The sequence below is a fragment of the Barbus barbus genome (assembly GCF_936440315.1).
Source record: "Barbus barbus genome assembly, chromosome: 12".
Taxonomy (NCBI): domain Eukaryota; kingdom Metazoa; phylum Chordata; class Actinopteri; order Cypriniformes; family Cyprinidae; genus Barbus; species Barbus barbus.
The window spans coordinates 13,654,382-13,667,500 of record NC_136740.1 but is presented as its reverse complement, the minus strand read 5'-3'; the positions used below and the strand labels follow the sequence as shown (position 1 = coordinate 13,667,500).

Sequence of the window (13,119 nt, the reverse complement as noted above, 5' to 3'; positions counted from 1 at the left end):
GTTTCTTTGCAGACTTGCCCCACAGTGTGTGATGAATCCACACCGCTCAGTGTTGGGCACAGGAAACTATGATGTCAATGTCATCATGGCAGCTTTGCAGAGTCGGGGTCTCGCTGCTGTTTGGTGGGACAAACGCAGGTGAGTGTGACAACGTCTCAGTGTCACTTTATAAATGATGTGACGATCATAGTCATTTTTCTCCATATCTCTCGTATGCTGTAGGTCAGTACAGAATTTGTGCCTGGACAAAATTCAGGGCTTCATTTTGAATGTCCCATCAAGGGTGTCACTGGGAATTGTGTCCCTTCCGCTGAGACGCAGACACTGGCTGGCGGTGCGGGATGTCAACGGACAGTTTTATAACCTAGACTCGAAATTAAAAGGGCCTTCCTGTATTGGCGGAGAAACAGAACTCAGGTGAAACTTACTATGAATTACTTATAAATGTTTTTTAAATGACTTATTAAACAGTACAAACTAATTTTTGCAAGAAAACATTAGTGCATATATTTACACTTTCCAGGTGTGTACACAGTAAAATGAGTAAATGAGACCCACATATATCCAGATGTCATTGATAATCCGCGCAATGTTGCCCAGACACAATTATAATGACGCAGAACAGGTAATTCAATCAGAACAAGAGCAGAACTATAATGGAGGATGGTTGGTAATATCCCAGGAAACTGCAGACATAGAGTCAAGATGGATCACCTGGACCCCATTTGCATTTGTATGTATTGTGGCGCAATCATATCATATATAAGACAGGGCCTATCAACACACATCTCCCGATTCAATTTGATTTGATTCATTTACACACTGTTAATAGTATGGAAAATAAATGATATATAGAGAACCCTTTAAATAATAAAAATAAATGAATATGACATAAAATTACTAAAAATGAAAAAGCAAAGTCAAAACATTAATGAAAACTATAACACTATATAATAATTCCAAAATAACATTAGTGTAAAAGTGTTTATTCAGTGAAAGGATTCATCAGATAGAGTAAATGATTACTTACGAGTTTGCCGTTTTAAATGATTCATTACAATTCATAAGAACTGTCTCAAAAGAGTCTTTTGTTCTTGAATATTGGTCGGCATTGGTTGCGCTGTATGATTCTGATTGCTGTATTTTTTAAAGGCTCACCTAAAAAGTGATTAGTTCATAATGACTAACAAAACCATGTTTTAACATAATCTTACTTTATAGACCCTGATAAATACAAATTAAACCTGCTTTACTAACGTAAGCCAAAATGATTTTAACATGAGAAATTCAATAACTGGTTTTGAGAATGCCAGACACTCCAATAAATCATGATTTTTGTTTTGATTGACTCTTCATTCTTCCTCCTCGCAGGTCATTTCTCACTGAGCAGCTTTCTCAGGATGTCGCAGAAATGCTCCTTGTCGTCCAAAAGGAAGTAGATGACGATGGGACGTGGCTGAACGCAGACGACACCAGGAAGTGATGAAACTGAACATTCTCTCTTCTCTTTCTCTCTCAATGTGGAGAAAAAGAGAAACACTGGAGCGCCGAGAAGCTTTATGGAGAGCAGCACTACAGGAAGATGCTCGCTTTCATCCACACAAAGGCAAGCCCGAGAGAATGATCTAGTGTTGCCTCATATGAAGGAGCTGTTTATCTGAAGTCACACTGGCTGTGCTTGTGGGAGACACTACTATAGCTGTGCCAGCCGCGTCACTCTCCTCTTTTCTCTCTTTCTGTCCTCTCAGGAACTACGATCTCTCACTTTATCTCTATCTATGCACTCCACTGCTGAAGTAGATCAAAGATTTGTGTGTCTTTGTTACAACTATGCACAGAAATGGTACTTTAGAGTTCAAGTATGTATGGTTCATTGCCTTTTAGACATCAGTGTACATCTTACTATGCATAAACAAAGGAGATAAGAGATTGTAGCTCTATCTCATGCTCACATCCTTTACTCTTTCAAGCTGTCTTGCAAACTGCCTCATTTACATTGACTCAGTGAAAACCATCAAACGGAGAGAAACTGAATAAATTTGATTATTTATTTAAATTTCTACTTGGACTGTTTTTGCTCATGTAGTGCTTGTGGAAGAGTTGTTTGAAATTGCCATTATGACTACAAACGGTGTTTTGTTTTTGTCTGTTTTCTTATGTTTGTTTATTAATGTTCTGTTGTCAGAGCTGGATTTTGATATCATATAAATGATATTTAATCAAGTCAGTGAATCAGTCATTTGAATTTGCAAAAAGGATCATGTTAATTGCAGAGCAGTGTCTGATGACTTTGAGCAAGTATGCCACAAAAAGTGGCCAAAATTAATTAAATAAATGTAGGATTAAATTTTTTTTTGTTTTTTTTCCCCTCCAGGCCTAATTATGAGCTAAGTGTCAGATATCTATTGTTCGTGAATTTGTGGAAAAAAAATGAAATGGAAAAAATATACTTATACATATATACACACACATACATAAAATAAATGAAAAAATGTTTTTCTCTAATACACATTGGCCACAATTAACGGCACCCTTTTATTCAATGCTCCTTGAAATCTCCATTTGTCAGTCTAACAGCTCTAAATGTTCTCCTATAATGCCTGATGAGGTTAGAGAACACCTGACGAGATCAGAGACCATTCCTTCATCCAGAATCACTTCAGATCCTTTATATTCCCAGCTCCATGACGGTGCTTCTCTTACACACATGCACATACATACATACATATGTACATATATATATATATATATATACACACACATACATACATGCATATATATATACACACACATCCATCCATACATACATGCATGACTGTGAAGCTGTATAATCTAAAAAAAGGAACTGGATAACAGTTTGATTTTATTATTATTCATTATCATAGTATTTATTCATATTTTGAGCTTGTTTTATTTTTATAGTCAGATTTCAGTTTGTTTTAGTAATTTTTAAAATAATATTTAATATTTCTATTTAGCTTTATTTTTATTTTTAATAATTTAAGTACTTAAAAAATTGACAAGTCAACATTTCATAATTTTTTTTTGTCAGATTCATGTCAATTAATAATAGTTTTAGTGAAAAAAAGAAAAAACACTTCTGTGTCAATCTTTACTGAATTTTATAGGTAAAAGCTGTAAATGTGAAAAAAATTAAATTAATTGATTCAGTACTGGGCATAAATAGGCTAGACCGGTCAAATAGTTTAAATAATATTTAATGTATAATTTAAATAATATTATTTATTACAGGTGCATCTCAAAAAATTTGAATATCGTGAAAAAGTAAATTTTTTCTTGTAACTTATTTCAAAAAGTGAAACTTATTTTAGATTCATTAGATGTAAAGTAAAACATTTCAAAAGTTTTTTTGTTTTAATTTTGATGATTAGAGCTTACAGCTCATGAAAGTCAAAAATCTGTATCTCAAAATATTAGAATAATTGAAACTCAAATGTAAATAATGACCATCCCTACAGTATAAACTCCGGGTATCTCTTGGTCTTTGAAACCACAATAATGGAGAAGACTGCTGACTTAGCAATGATCCAGAAGACGAACATTGACGCCCTCCACAAAGAGAATAAGTCACAGAGGGTCATTACTGAAAGGTGTGGCTGTTTACAGAGTGCTGTATCAAAGCATATTAAATGCAAAGTTGACTGGAAGGAAGAATTTGGATAGGAAAAGGTGCACAAGCAGCAGGGATGACCACAAGCTTGAGAATACTGTCAAGCAAAGCTGATTCAACACTTGGGAGAGCTTCACAAGGAGTGGGCTGAAGCTGGAGTCAGTGCATCAAGAGTCACCACGCTCAGACGTCTTCAGGAAAAGGGCTACCAAGCCACTTCTGAACCAGAGACAACATCAGAAGCATCTTACCTGGGCTGTGGAGAAAAAGAACTGGACTATTGCTCAGTGGTCCAAAGTCCTCTTTTCAGATCAAAGTAAATTTTGCATTTCATTTGGTAATCAAGGTCCCAGAGTCTGGAGGAAGAGTGGAGAGGCACAGAATCCATGTTGCTTGAAGTCCATTGTGAAGTTTCCACGGTCAGTGATGATTTGGGATGTCATGTCATCTGCTGGTGTTGGTCCACTGTGTTTTCTGAAGTCCACAGTCAACGCAGCCGTCTACCAGGAAATTTTTGAGCACTTCATGCTTCCTTCTGCTGACAAGCTTTATGGAGATGCTGATTTCATTTTCCAGCAGGACTTGGCACCTGCCCACACTGCCAAAGGTACCAAAAGCTGGTTCAATGACCATGGTGTTACTGTGCTAGATTGGCCAGCAAACTCGCCTGACCTGAACCCCATAGAGAATCTACAGGGTATTGTCAAGAGGAAGATGAGAGACACCAGACCCAACAATGCAGATGACCTGAAGGCCGCTATCAAAGCAACCTGGGCTTCCATTACACCTGAGCAGTGCCACAGGCTGATTGCCTCCATGCCACGCCGCATTGATGCAGTAATTAAAGCAAAAGGAGGCCCAACAAAGTATTGAGTGCATAGAAATGAACATACTTTTCAGAAGCCTGACATTTCTGTTTAAAATATCCTTTTGTATTGATCTTATGTAATATTCAAATTTTCTGAGACACTGAATTTTGGGTTTTCATTATCTGTAAGCCATAATCAACAAAATTTCAAGAAATAAAGGCTTGAAATATTTCACTCTGTGTAATGAATCTATATAATATATGGGTTTCACTTTCTGAAATGAGTGACAAAAAATATTGACCTTTTTCATGATATTCAAATTTTTTGACATGTACCTGTATAATAAGTAATAAAAACAACCTTTTATATGGGAAATCATTCTCACCTATTGCAGGTAATAACCAGGTATAGGTTTATTTAGGATGCTTGTAGTGTTTTGCATCAGCAGCTGTAAAGACATAACACATTTTTAGACATTCCACTTTTGTTACTGTATTTTTATTTCATTTATATTAAGACTCTGTAGTGAAAAAGGATGCCATTCAAAAGGAGCATTAAACCATAGAAACTCATATTTTAAGGATTAACAAGTTGATAGCCAAGAGAAAGGACCAATGCATTTTCAAATGTATATATATCTATATACGGTATATACTGAACATGTCATGAGAACCTCTGACACACACAGACACAGATGGTGTTTGCAAGATATCCTGATGATTATTGCTGCTTACATTGTGGCCATTGCATTGCAAATGGCAAAACGCAGTTGTATTGCTCAGAGCCAGCAGAGGAAACGGACACTAGCCCTCAACATTATTTTACAGTTTTTTTTTTTTCTTTGATCATCAAAATGCATTAACAATCAAACGTTTATACAGTGAATATATATATTCATATTATATAAATAAATAATCATATAGTATCAGAGGGTATACAAGGTAATACAGAATTGCCACTTATAAAATAGGGTCCTGTCAAATATTTAAAAAAAAGAAAGAAAGGTGAAGAAAAAACTGCATAATCATACAAAGAAATTGTGCCATCGCCACTATGTATCTGTGACTACATGTAACAATATAAAAACTCCAAAATAAAGTGGTTATACATTTAAAAATAGACCACTACTGTAACGTCAATACCATCTTATTTCCACCAGCTATGTACAGCATGACACTATAGAGGAAGAGGAAGTGATAGGATCGGACGACTAAATGAAGCACACAGATTTTTCTGTCTGTCACACCCAAATGACTCAATGGTACTGACGTTACACACAGATATTTAACATCTAGAGTTTCAAATTAGTCTTTCGTCTCATAAAGTGTCCATCCATATGAAAACTAAACCTTGCTCTATATCTTTCTTTTCTACTATACAGAAAAATAATTAGTGTGAGTACAGGTTTCTTGTATGGGACGGGTTGGAGTGAGATTGACTGCTGCCGTAGCCAATCAGCATGCTGGGAGAGTACTGTACTTTCAGAAAACCGAAGAGTCCGAAGAGGAGCCGGATCCGCGAGTGGAAGAGAGAATAAAGGAAAGAAAAAAAGTATATATTCATTTAAAAATTAAATCATAAGTGCATACATTTAAAAAAAAAAAACTTATTTATCCAACCTTTGCTTTCTCACAATTTAAACCCTTCACTAAGCTCCACCCCCTTAGTTACTGTCACTAACCCAGGCAAGCTTTTCAGAATGTCCCATTGGAATGAACTGGAGACTTTTTTTTAGGTAAAATGTGTCAAATTAAATGGATATTGTTTCTAAATGAAATATGACTATGCTAATTTTTTTTTGTAAATATGTTTTCTAACATATAAAAAATATACGTATTATATCCTAACATATACTACTGTTGAAAAGTTTAGGGTCAATACGTTTTTTTGTTGTTGTTTTTTTAATAATACTTTTATATGAAGGATACATTAAATTGATTAATAAATTACAGTAGACATGTGAAAAATGTATGTTATTAAATAATAAATATTTTAAAATAAATTATGTTCTCTTGAACTTTTTATCCAAAAATATTTCTGACAAAAATATTAAGTAGCACATCTGTTTTCAACATAGTTAATAATCAGAAAAGTTTCTTGAGCACCAAATCAGTATATTAGAATGATTTCTGAAGGATCATGTGACACAGAAGACTAGAGTAATGATGCTGAAAATTCAGCTTTGCATCACAGCAATAAATTATATTTTAAATAATATTAAAATTGATAATTGTAATAATATTGAAGCATATTACAGTTATACTGTATTTTTAGATCAAATAAATGCAGCCTTGGTGAGCATAAGTGACTTCTTTAAAAAAAAGGAAAAAAAATTGTACCAACCCAAAACTTTAGAACCGTAGTGAACTCATTCCACTAAACATCATCTAAACAGAACTTCTATCGGATTATATTGAAAAACAGCGAAAGTTTGTCTGATAACATGGTGAATTGTGATTGGTCAGCAACGTTTCAAGGCGGGGCTTAGCGAATGGTCATTTAGTCTGATCCATGTGTCGCTCTGCGTGAATCTTAACACAATGAATCATGAGAATGCCACAGATCGCAGTGATGTGACAAAGACAAGGGAACTCACAGAGGGGGGTGGGGACTGCCTGTCACTCAAAGGCAGGTTCTCATAACCAGGGTTGCCATTGGAGGAAACGTTTGGAGTCCTGCATAGAGAAAGAGAGAGGCGCAGAGAGGAACCAGGAGACGGGGACAAAGGAGAGACGGAAGAATGACATGCCACACCAAAGGGACACAGGGAAGGATGAGAGGAAGAGAAAAGGTGGAAGAGAGTTAGAGAGATGTGACATTTTCACTTTCAGAATCTTTAGATCTTTTTTCGAAAAGGACACAAAAAGATGAATTCCAGGAATTTGTAATTGATCTAAATTTTAAATATAGAATTTGTATTTATTTTTAAGGACATTCATTTTAAAGAACATGGAAATGTGAATGAAGTGAGAAGTGTTGACGTCAGATCTAATTTTATGAAAACAGCAAATATGATCTTTCAAAACAGAATAATAGAAAGAGAGAGAGAAACAGGGAATGTTAAAAAGCAGGGAGAAAGAAAAAAGATTTGAAAGAGTGATGTAGCTTGGACAGCATAATCGGACAGAAATACTGTATCGGAGGGGGCGGGACTTTACCTATATTGTGCATCATCTCTGATTGGAGGATCTATGTCTGTCTTGCAATGACGGACAGACCGATAGACAGACACACAGACAGACAGACCTCTGGATTCATGTCTGTTTTTTTTGGCTAGACTGTGCTTGACATGTAGACCTGTCTGTGTGTCTGTCTGTGTGTGCATGTGTTTGTGTGTCTGTCTTTCTACCTGTCTGTGTGTGACTGGAGCTTTATGTGTTTGTCTGAGTATGCATGACACTTGTTTCTGTATTTTTATGTATATGAGCCTATAAATGTGTTTTATAGTTCAAAGGTCATTCATAGCACAACCTTGATGCACAGCTGCTCAAGAGAAGAACAAGAATCTGTGAATTTCTAATACCTAAACTTATATGGAAGACTAGAAGTGCCACTTAAAAAGAAATTAGTCATCAATTTATGAATTCAAAAATAAAAATGTACAAAACTGACAAATAAACATACCTATTTTATATTATTTTATAATAAACTTTATATTATTGTATATTTAATGTTTAAAAATGTACACTACCGTTCAATAATGACTTTAGTCATAATAATTGTAATGTAAAAATGTTTTTGAAAGAAGTCTCAACAATAAATGCTGCATTTATCTGACCAATATTGTGAATTCTTACACTTTTTCTATTTTAAAATGTAATTTATTACAAGGCTGAATATTCAGCATCATTACTCCAGGCTTCAGTGTCACATGATCTTTCAGAAATAATTCTAATATGCTGATATGCTGCTCAAGAAACATTTCTTATTATTATCAATGTTGAACAGTCGAGCTGCTTCATATTTTTGTGGAAATCATGATATATTTTTTTTCAGGATTCTTTATTGAATAGAACAAAACAAAAGAAAAACATTTATTTGAAATAGAAATCTTTTGTAACATTATGTCAAGATTAATATAAATATATTAATCAAATAAATTAAATAAACAGTTCTGAGTGTGTATGTATTTGTCAGTTTAAAAACATTAATAACGTTTTCATTTTCAATTAATAAACTAATATATGATTCCTTCATTTTATTTTTTAAGTGGCACTCCTAGTACACCAGACTATTAATAAATAATTCAGGCAAGAAAAATTGAGGTTCTGCTGTTCATCTCTGTGTGGGTGATCTACACAAGCTCATGGTGGTGTATGGGTAGGGTCCTTCTGTCTGTCTGTCTGTGTGTCTGTGTATGTGTTACTCACGGTAACGGAGGCGCGCTAGAAAGGGGGGGAGTCCAGCCGGCCCCCTGGTAACTATAGAAGGGAGGCAAGGCCCCTCGCTGGGAGCCCGTGGCCGTCTGTCTACGTGCCTGATGAGAAGTGAAGGGGTCCTCGCTTTCACTGTCGGAGTCCTCGTATTCCTCTGAATCGCTATGCCGTCCAATGAGAATTATGCAACAAAGAACGTGAAAAATACGTCATGAAATAAGTATACGTTTTATGTGCTATATGTTATGTGCAAAACAAAGGCTTTAAAGACATTTATTGAAAAATCTCTCTTAAATATATACATGTAGATATTGTCATGAAATCAAATAATCCCAGTCTAGAAGTAATCCTTTAATCTGTCTGCCTCCTCTTTGCCATTTCAGCCATCTAAATGTAGTTTGTGCTCTGAACACAGTTTTACTGCAATTAAACACTGCAGCCACCTCTGATCCTTAAAAAAAAAATTGGATTTGCCAGCATCAGGCACTTGGAGGGAGTATACCAAGTCGGGCTGAATCAATAGTAAGTGACTGAGCTTTCTGAACTAATGGTTATAGTGACATTAATCTAATGACATTCTCCCAATCTTCTGACCGAAACATTTAAAATAAAGCGATTAACAGTGTGCAGATCTTTTTTCTACTTTTTCTGATCACTTTTTGATCTTGCACCTGATCGAGATACTCTTGGATGTGCGTACATTCTTCTTCTTTTTTTCATATAGTGACATTAATACCATATCCAGATTAAAGGAGTGAAGTGCATTTAAGCACTAATGCCCTTAATTTGAGATATTTCTCTCATCTGTGCATTGCTGATGAGTGCAGTTGTCAGTGTTTACTCTGTTACCACAGGCCCATTTATGACAAACTATAGTGGAGTTGAGTCAACCCAGACCAAGCAGTCCACCTCCATTAACATCCGACTGCTTTTTTTGTTGAGGATGGAATTATGTAACTTCTTTTGCATTAAAAATCAGAAATGTTCAGGTTCCCATTGAGCATCTTATTATTCATGTTAAAGATACATCCTAGATAGCAATTTGACATATATTAAGATGATATTCCTCTGTCTTGGGTATTTTCCTGTGTATAAAAAAATAAGCGTTTAAAGCAATATGCACCTTCTGCCTTCATAAATGCAGTGGAGTGCAAAAGTCTGAGACCACAACGTTTCATCCACAAATTAGCTCTTTAAAAAATTAAAAAATAACCTTTAGGATATAACAAATATAAAACAAACAAATGCAATAATCAAAAATGGTTTGTGAGGGAACTGCAAGGGGTTCATGAGCTGATAAAGGCAATTATGATTTAAATCCTAAAAATGCTAGATTAAAATAAATCAATATAGAATTTAAAAATAAACAAAATAAAAACATTTACTAAAATAATTTAAATAAAGTTTTTTTTAAACAAAAACAATAATAATTATTATTATTCAAATAATAAAAATGTTAAATTAAAATAAATCAACAAATAATAAAAAAATAAATCAATAAACAAAATAAAACACAAAAAAATAAAACTATAATAAACTAAAAAACATAAAAATAAAAAACAAAAAACTTATTTCATTATATATTTCTAATAAAACTATTTATAATATATTCTAAATTTATTACAAAATAATATATATTTTATTTGTTTACCTGCATGTCATGTGACCAATAACTGACATCAGAGAACCAGGTACATGTAAATGTGTGTACAATATTCATTCAAAATCTCATCCCAAGTAATCCCTGCATTAAAGAAAAATACCAAATACTGAGAATTTGTTTTTGCTACTGAAAAAGAATGTTTACACCATTGTAAATGATGTAAATATAGTTTTCTTTATTTTTTATATTTTATATTTATATATATATTTTTTTTAATAATACATAAATACTGTACATAATTACTATGAAAAATTATATAATGATATAATAATATTTAAATCAAAAGCAACTACTTTTTATGAACCTCATCCATTTTAACAAATCAGAATAATTGACAACATGAATATTTTGCCATTTCTGAAAACAACATCAGATGGGATATTGGATGGGGTGGAGGGATGAAGTTCACCTCACCTGTGGAAACTCCTCCAGGCTCCAGGGAGGGAGCAAAGAATAGCTGTGAACGCCAAAGCCGAGAGAAACGAGTACAGCGAAAGATAGAGCAACCCCTCCATCCCATCATAGCACAGGCCTTTCAGAGAGTCCACATAATCCTGAGAGAGTGACGTGAAAACAGTAGTAGATTGAGACACTTTGCTCATCAAGCTCAACTGCAGAGTATTCCTCTCACTTGCAGTCAGGCTGAGCTGGAAAACAGGTTGCTATGGTTACCTTGTTCAGTCCTCGACAGTTGAGAAGTGCGACCAGCTGGTGGAAGTTGCCCTCAGTGGTGTTGAGGATCTGCTGCACCTCCCTGAGTGACTTCTAAAAGGGAAAATAACAGTAACTAAGCATCATGTTGCATCCACTGTACTGTACGGATGCTATTGATCTTTTCTGTCAGTGACGGACATAGTGTGGTATTGATGGCAATGGAAGCAGTGTTAACATACCTCTGCCTTTGGAAAGCGTGGGAGGGCGTCTCTCTCCAGACTGGAAAGGTGAGAGTGGATGCTGGAAAGCGCTCTCTGGGACTGGGTCAGTATCTTATGCCAGTTCAACAAAGAGAAATTTGCTGATTTAACTGAATTTCACAGGCTAAAAACTGTAATTGCATTTTTTAATTCCCCCCAAGGCCTATTTCACACCAAGGGTATTATAGTTCACTAAAACCATAAAAACTATTACTTCATTACTTTCATTACTTGATTACTTGAAATACAATAAATGTTAATTATACTACTAAATGTTAATAACCAAATGTTAATATATAACTATGTGTATATATACAGTGTGTGTGTGTGTGTGTGTGTGTGTGTGTGTGTATACACAGTATATATATATATATATATATGATTTTATTTCAGCTAACTGGCAAGGCAACATTTTCAATTTTCATTTAGTTTCACTTTATGTACTAAAATAACTAACAACTAACACATGAGAAATTAATCAAAAAGACATTACATAGGCTCATAGAAAAAAATTTAAATGACAAAAATAGAACAAAATTACTAAAGCTTTATATTCAAAATAATAATAATTAAAATAATATCATATAAATAATATATGAAAACATAAAATAATAATATAAAAATCGAATTCAAAATATTAACCACAGTATATAAATTATAATAAAATAACATTGTTTCACACCGCATGCATTTAAGCACTGAGCTTATTTTTTTAAGAAGAAAATATAGTGAAATTGAGATTGCTTTTATGAAGCAATATAATAACTCTCAATGGCTCAATAAAAGTATTATTTGTGGGTGTTATTAAAGGAAATATTCAATACACTTTCTTTTCTCTATAGAGCAGCAGTTCTATTATGCATCAGAAATGCTGTCAGTGTGAAACTCACAGTTTGAAACTGGCCTTTCTTATTTCACTGTCCTTATCATTTTCTTTTACGACATCAAATTCCATTCTTCATTCATCAGCTCCCCCAAAAATACTGTCAGTCTAGGTCTTGATTACAAAATCTTGATTACAATGTCATAATCCTCTTTATTCTGTTAATCCCCACCGTGACATAAATGGCATTGCTTTTTAATCTTAATCTGTGTTTTGTGACATCATTATAATTCCTTATATTTGGGGAATTCTGCCTTGTGATATCATTAACACTCTATTTTTTGCTCCTTTAGAAATCTCTATGACATCACCGTCTGCAGCATCATGTAAGAAGATTGCGCACCTGCTGAAAAGGGCTGCTCATTTTCCTGCTGCAGGTTAGGTAATAATCCAGGATTTCTATTTAGAGAGAAGAGAGACAGTGAGAAAAATAAGATTGAAGACGTGGGTAAGACTGCATATGCGTCAGAGATGAAGGCAGATGGACAGTTAGACTTAGTGATCTGTATCACCGTCTACTGCCTACATAGACAGCTACCTTCCGAGGGCCGTTCACACAGAACAGAGTTTTCTATTCCACTGTTCTACTTCTTAATTTTTTCTAGGTAAACCATGTTTTGTGCATGACAGTGTTTTTAAAAAATGTGGCACTCAAATTAAAATCATTTTATACACTCGTATTATTTTTTTTACATTCTATTTCCCTGCGTGTTGCGCTTGGAAAAATGTGCTTTGTGTGAACGGCCCCTAAGACAGTATTCTAACTGTCAGGGAACCTAATAAGGTATTTAAATGTCACCGTTATTTAAACAACAATGACCAATGGACACATTTTTGAAAAAG

At 34.3% G+C, this 13,119-nt stretch overlaps 2 protein-coding genes across 5 annotated transcripts in view; one reads left to right on the top strand and one right to left on the bottom strand.

The window, feature by feature from the left end:
* LOC306878191 (josephin-2-like) overlaps positions 1–2,502 on the top strand; it is a 4,386-nt gene extending 1,884 nt beyond the window's left edge. The window contains exons 3-5 of the mRNA XM_079430380.1: positions 13–138; positions 223–417; positions 1,372–2,502. Of these exons, the coding sequence (XP_079286506.1) occupies positions 13–138; positions 223–417; positions 1,372–1,483 (433 nt within the window). The 3' untranslated portion in view covers positions 1,484–2,502. The remainder of the gene's footprint in view (positions 1–12; positions 139–222; positions 418–1,371) is intronic.
* A 2,442-nt stretch (positions 2,503–4,944) lies between these two features.
* Positions 4,945–13,119, bottom strand: part of LOC306878397 (protein tweety homolog 1-like) — a 28,167-nt gene continuing 19,992 nt past the window's right edge. The window contains exons 9-15 of one of the 4 annotated variants that reach the window (XM_079430728.1): positions 12,620–12,675; positions 11,373–11,465; positions 11,152–11,244; positions 10,894–11,033; positions 8,811–8,978; positions 7,037–7,115; positions 4,945–5,913 (exon numbers count right to left, since the gene is read on the bottom strand). In XM_079430728.1, the coding sequence (XP_079286854.1) occupies positions 5,830–5,913; positions 7,037–7,115; positions 8,811–8,978; positions 10,894–11,033; positions 11,152–11,244; positions 11,373–11,465; positions 12,620–12,675 (713 nt within the window). In that variant the 3' untranslated portion in view covers positions 4,945–5,829. Of the gene's footprint in view, positions 5,914–7,036; positions 7,116–8,810; positions 8,979–10,514; positions 10,561–10,893; positions 11,034–11,151; positions 11,245–11,372; positions 11,466–12,619; positions 12,676–13,119 lie in introns of those variants that run through there. The other 3 variants (XM_079430729.1, XM_079430730.1, XM_079430731.1) reach the window with 3 other exon arrangements.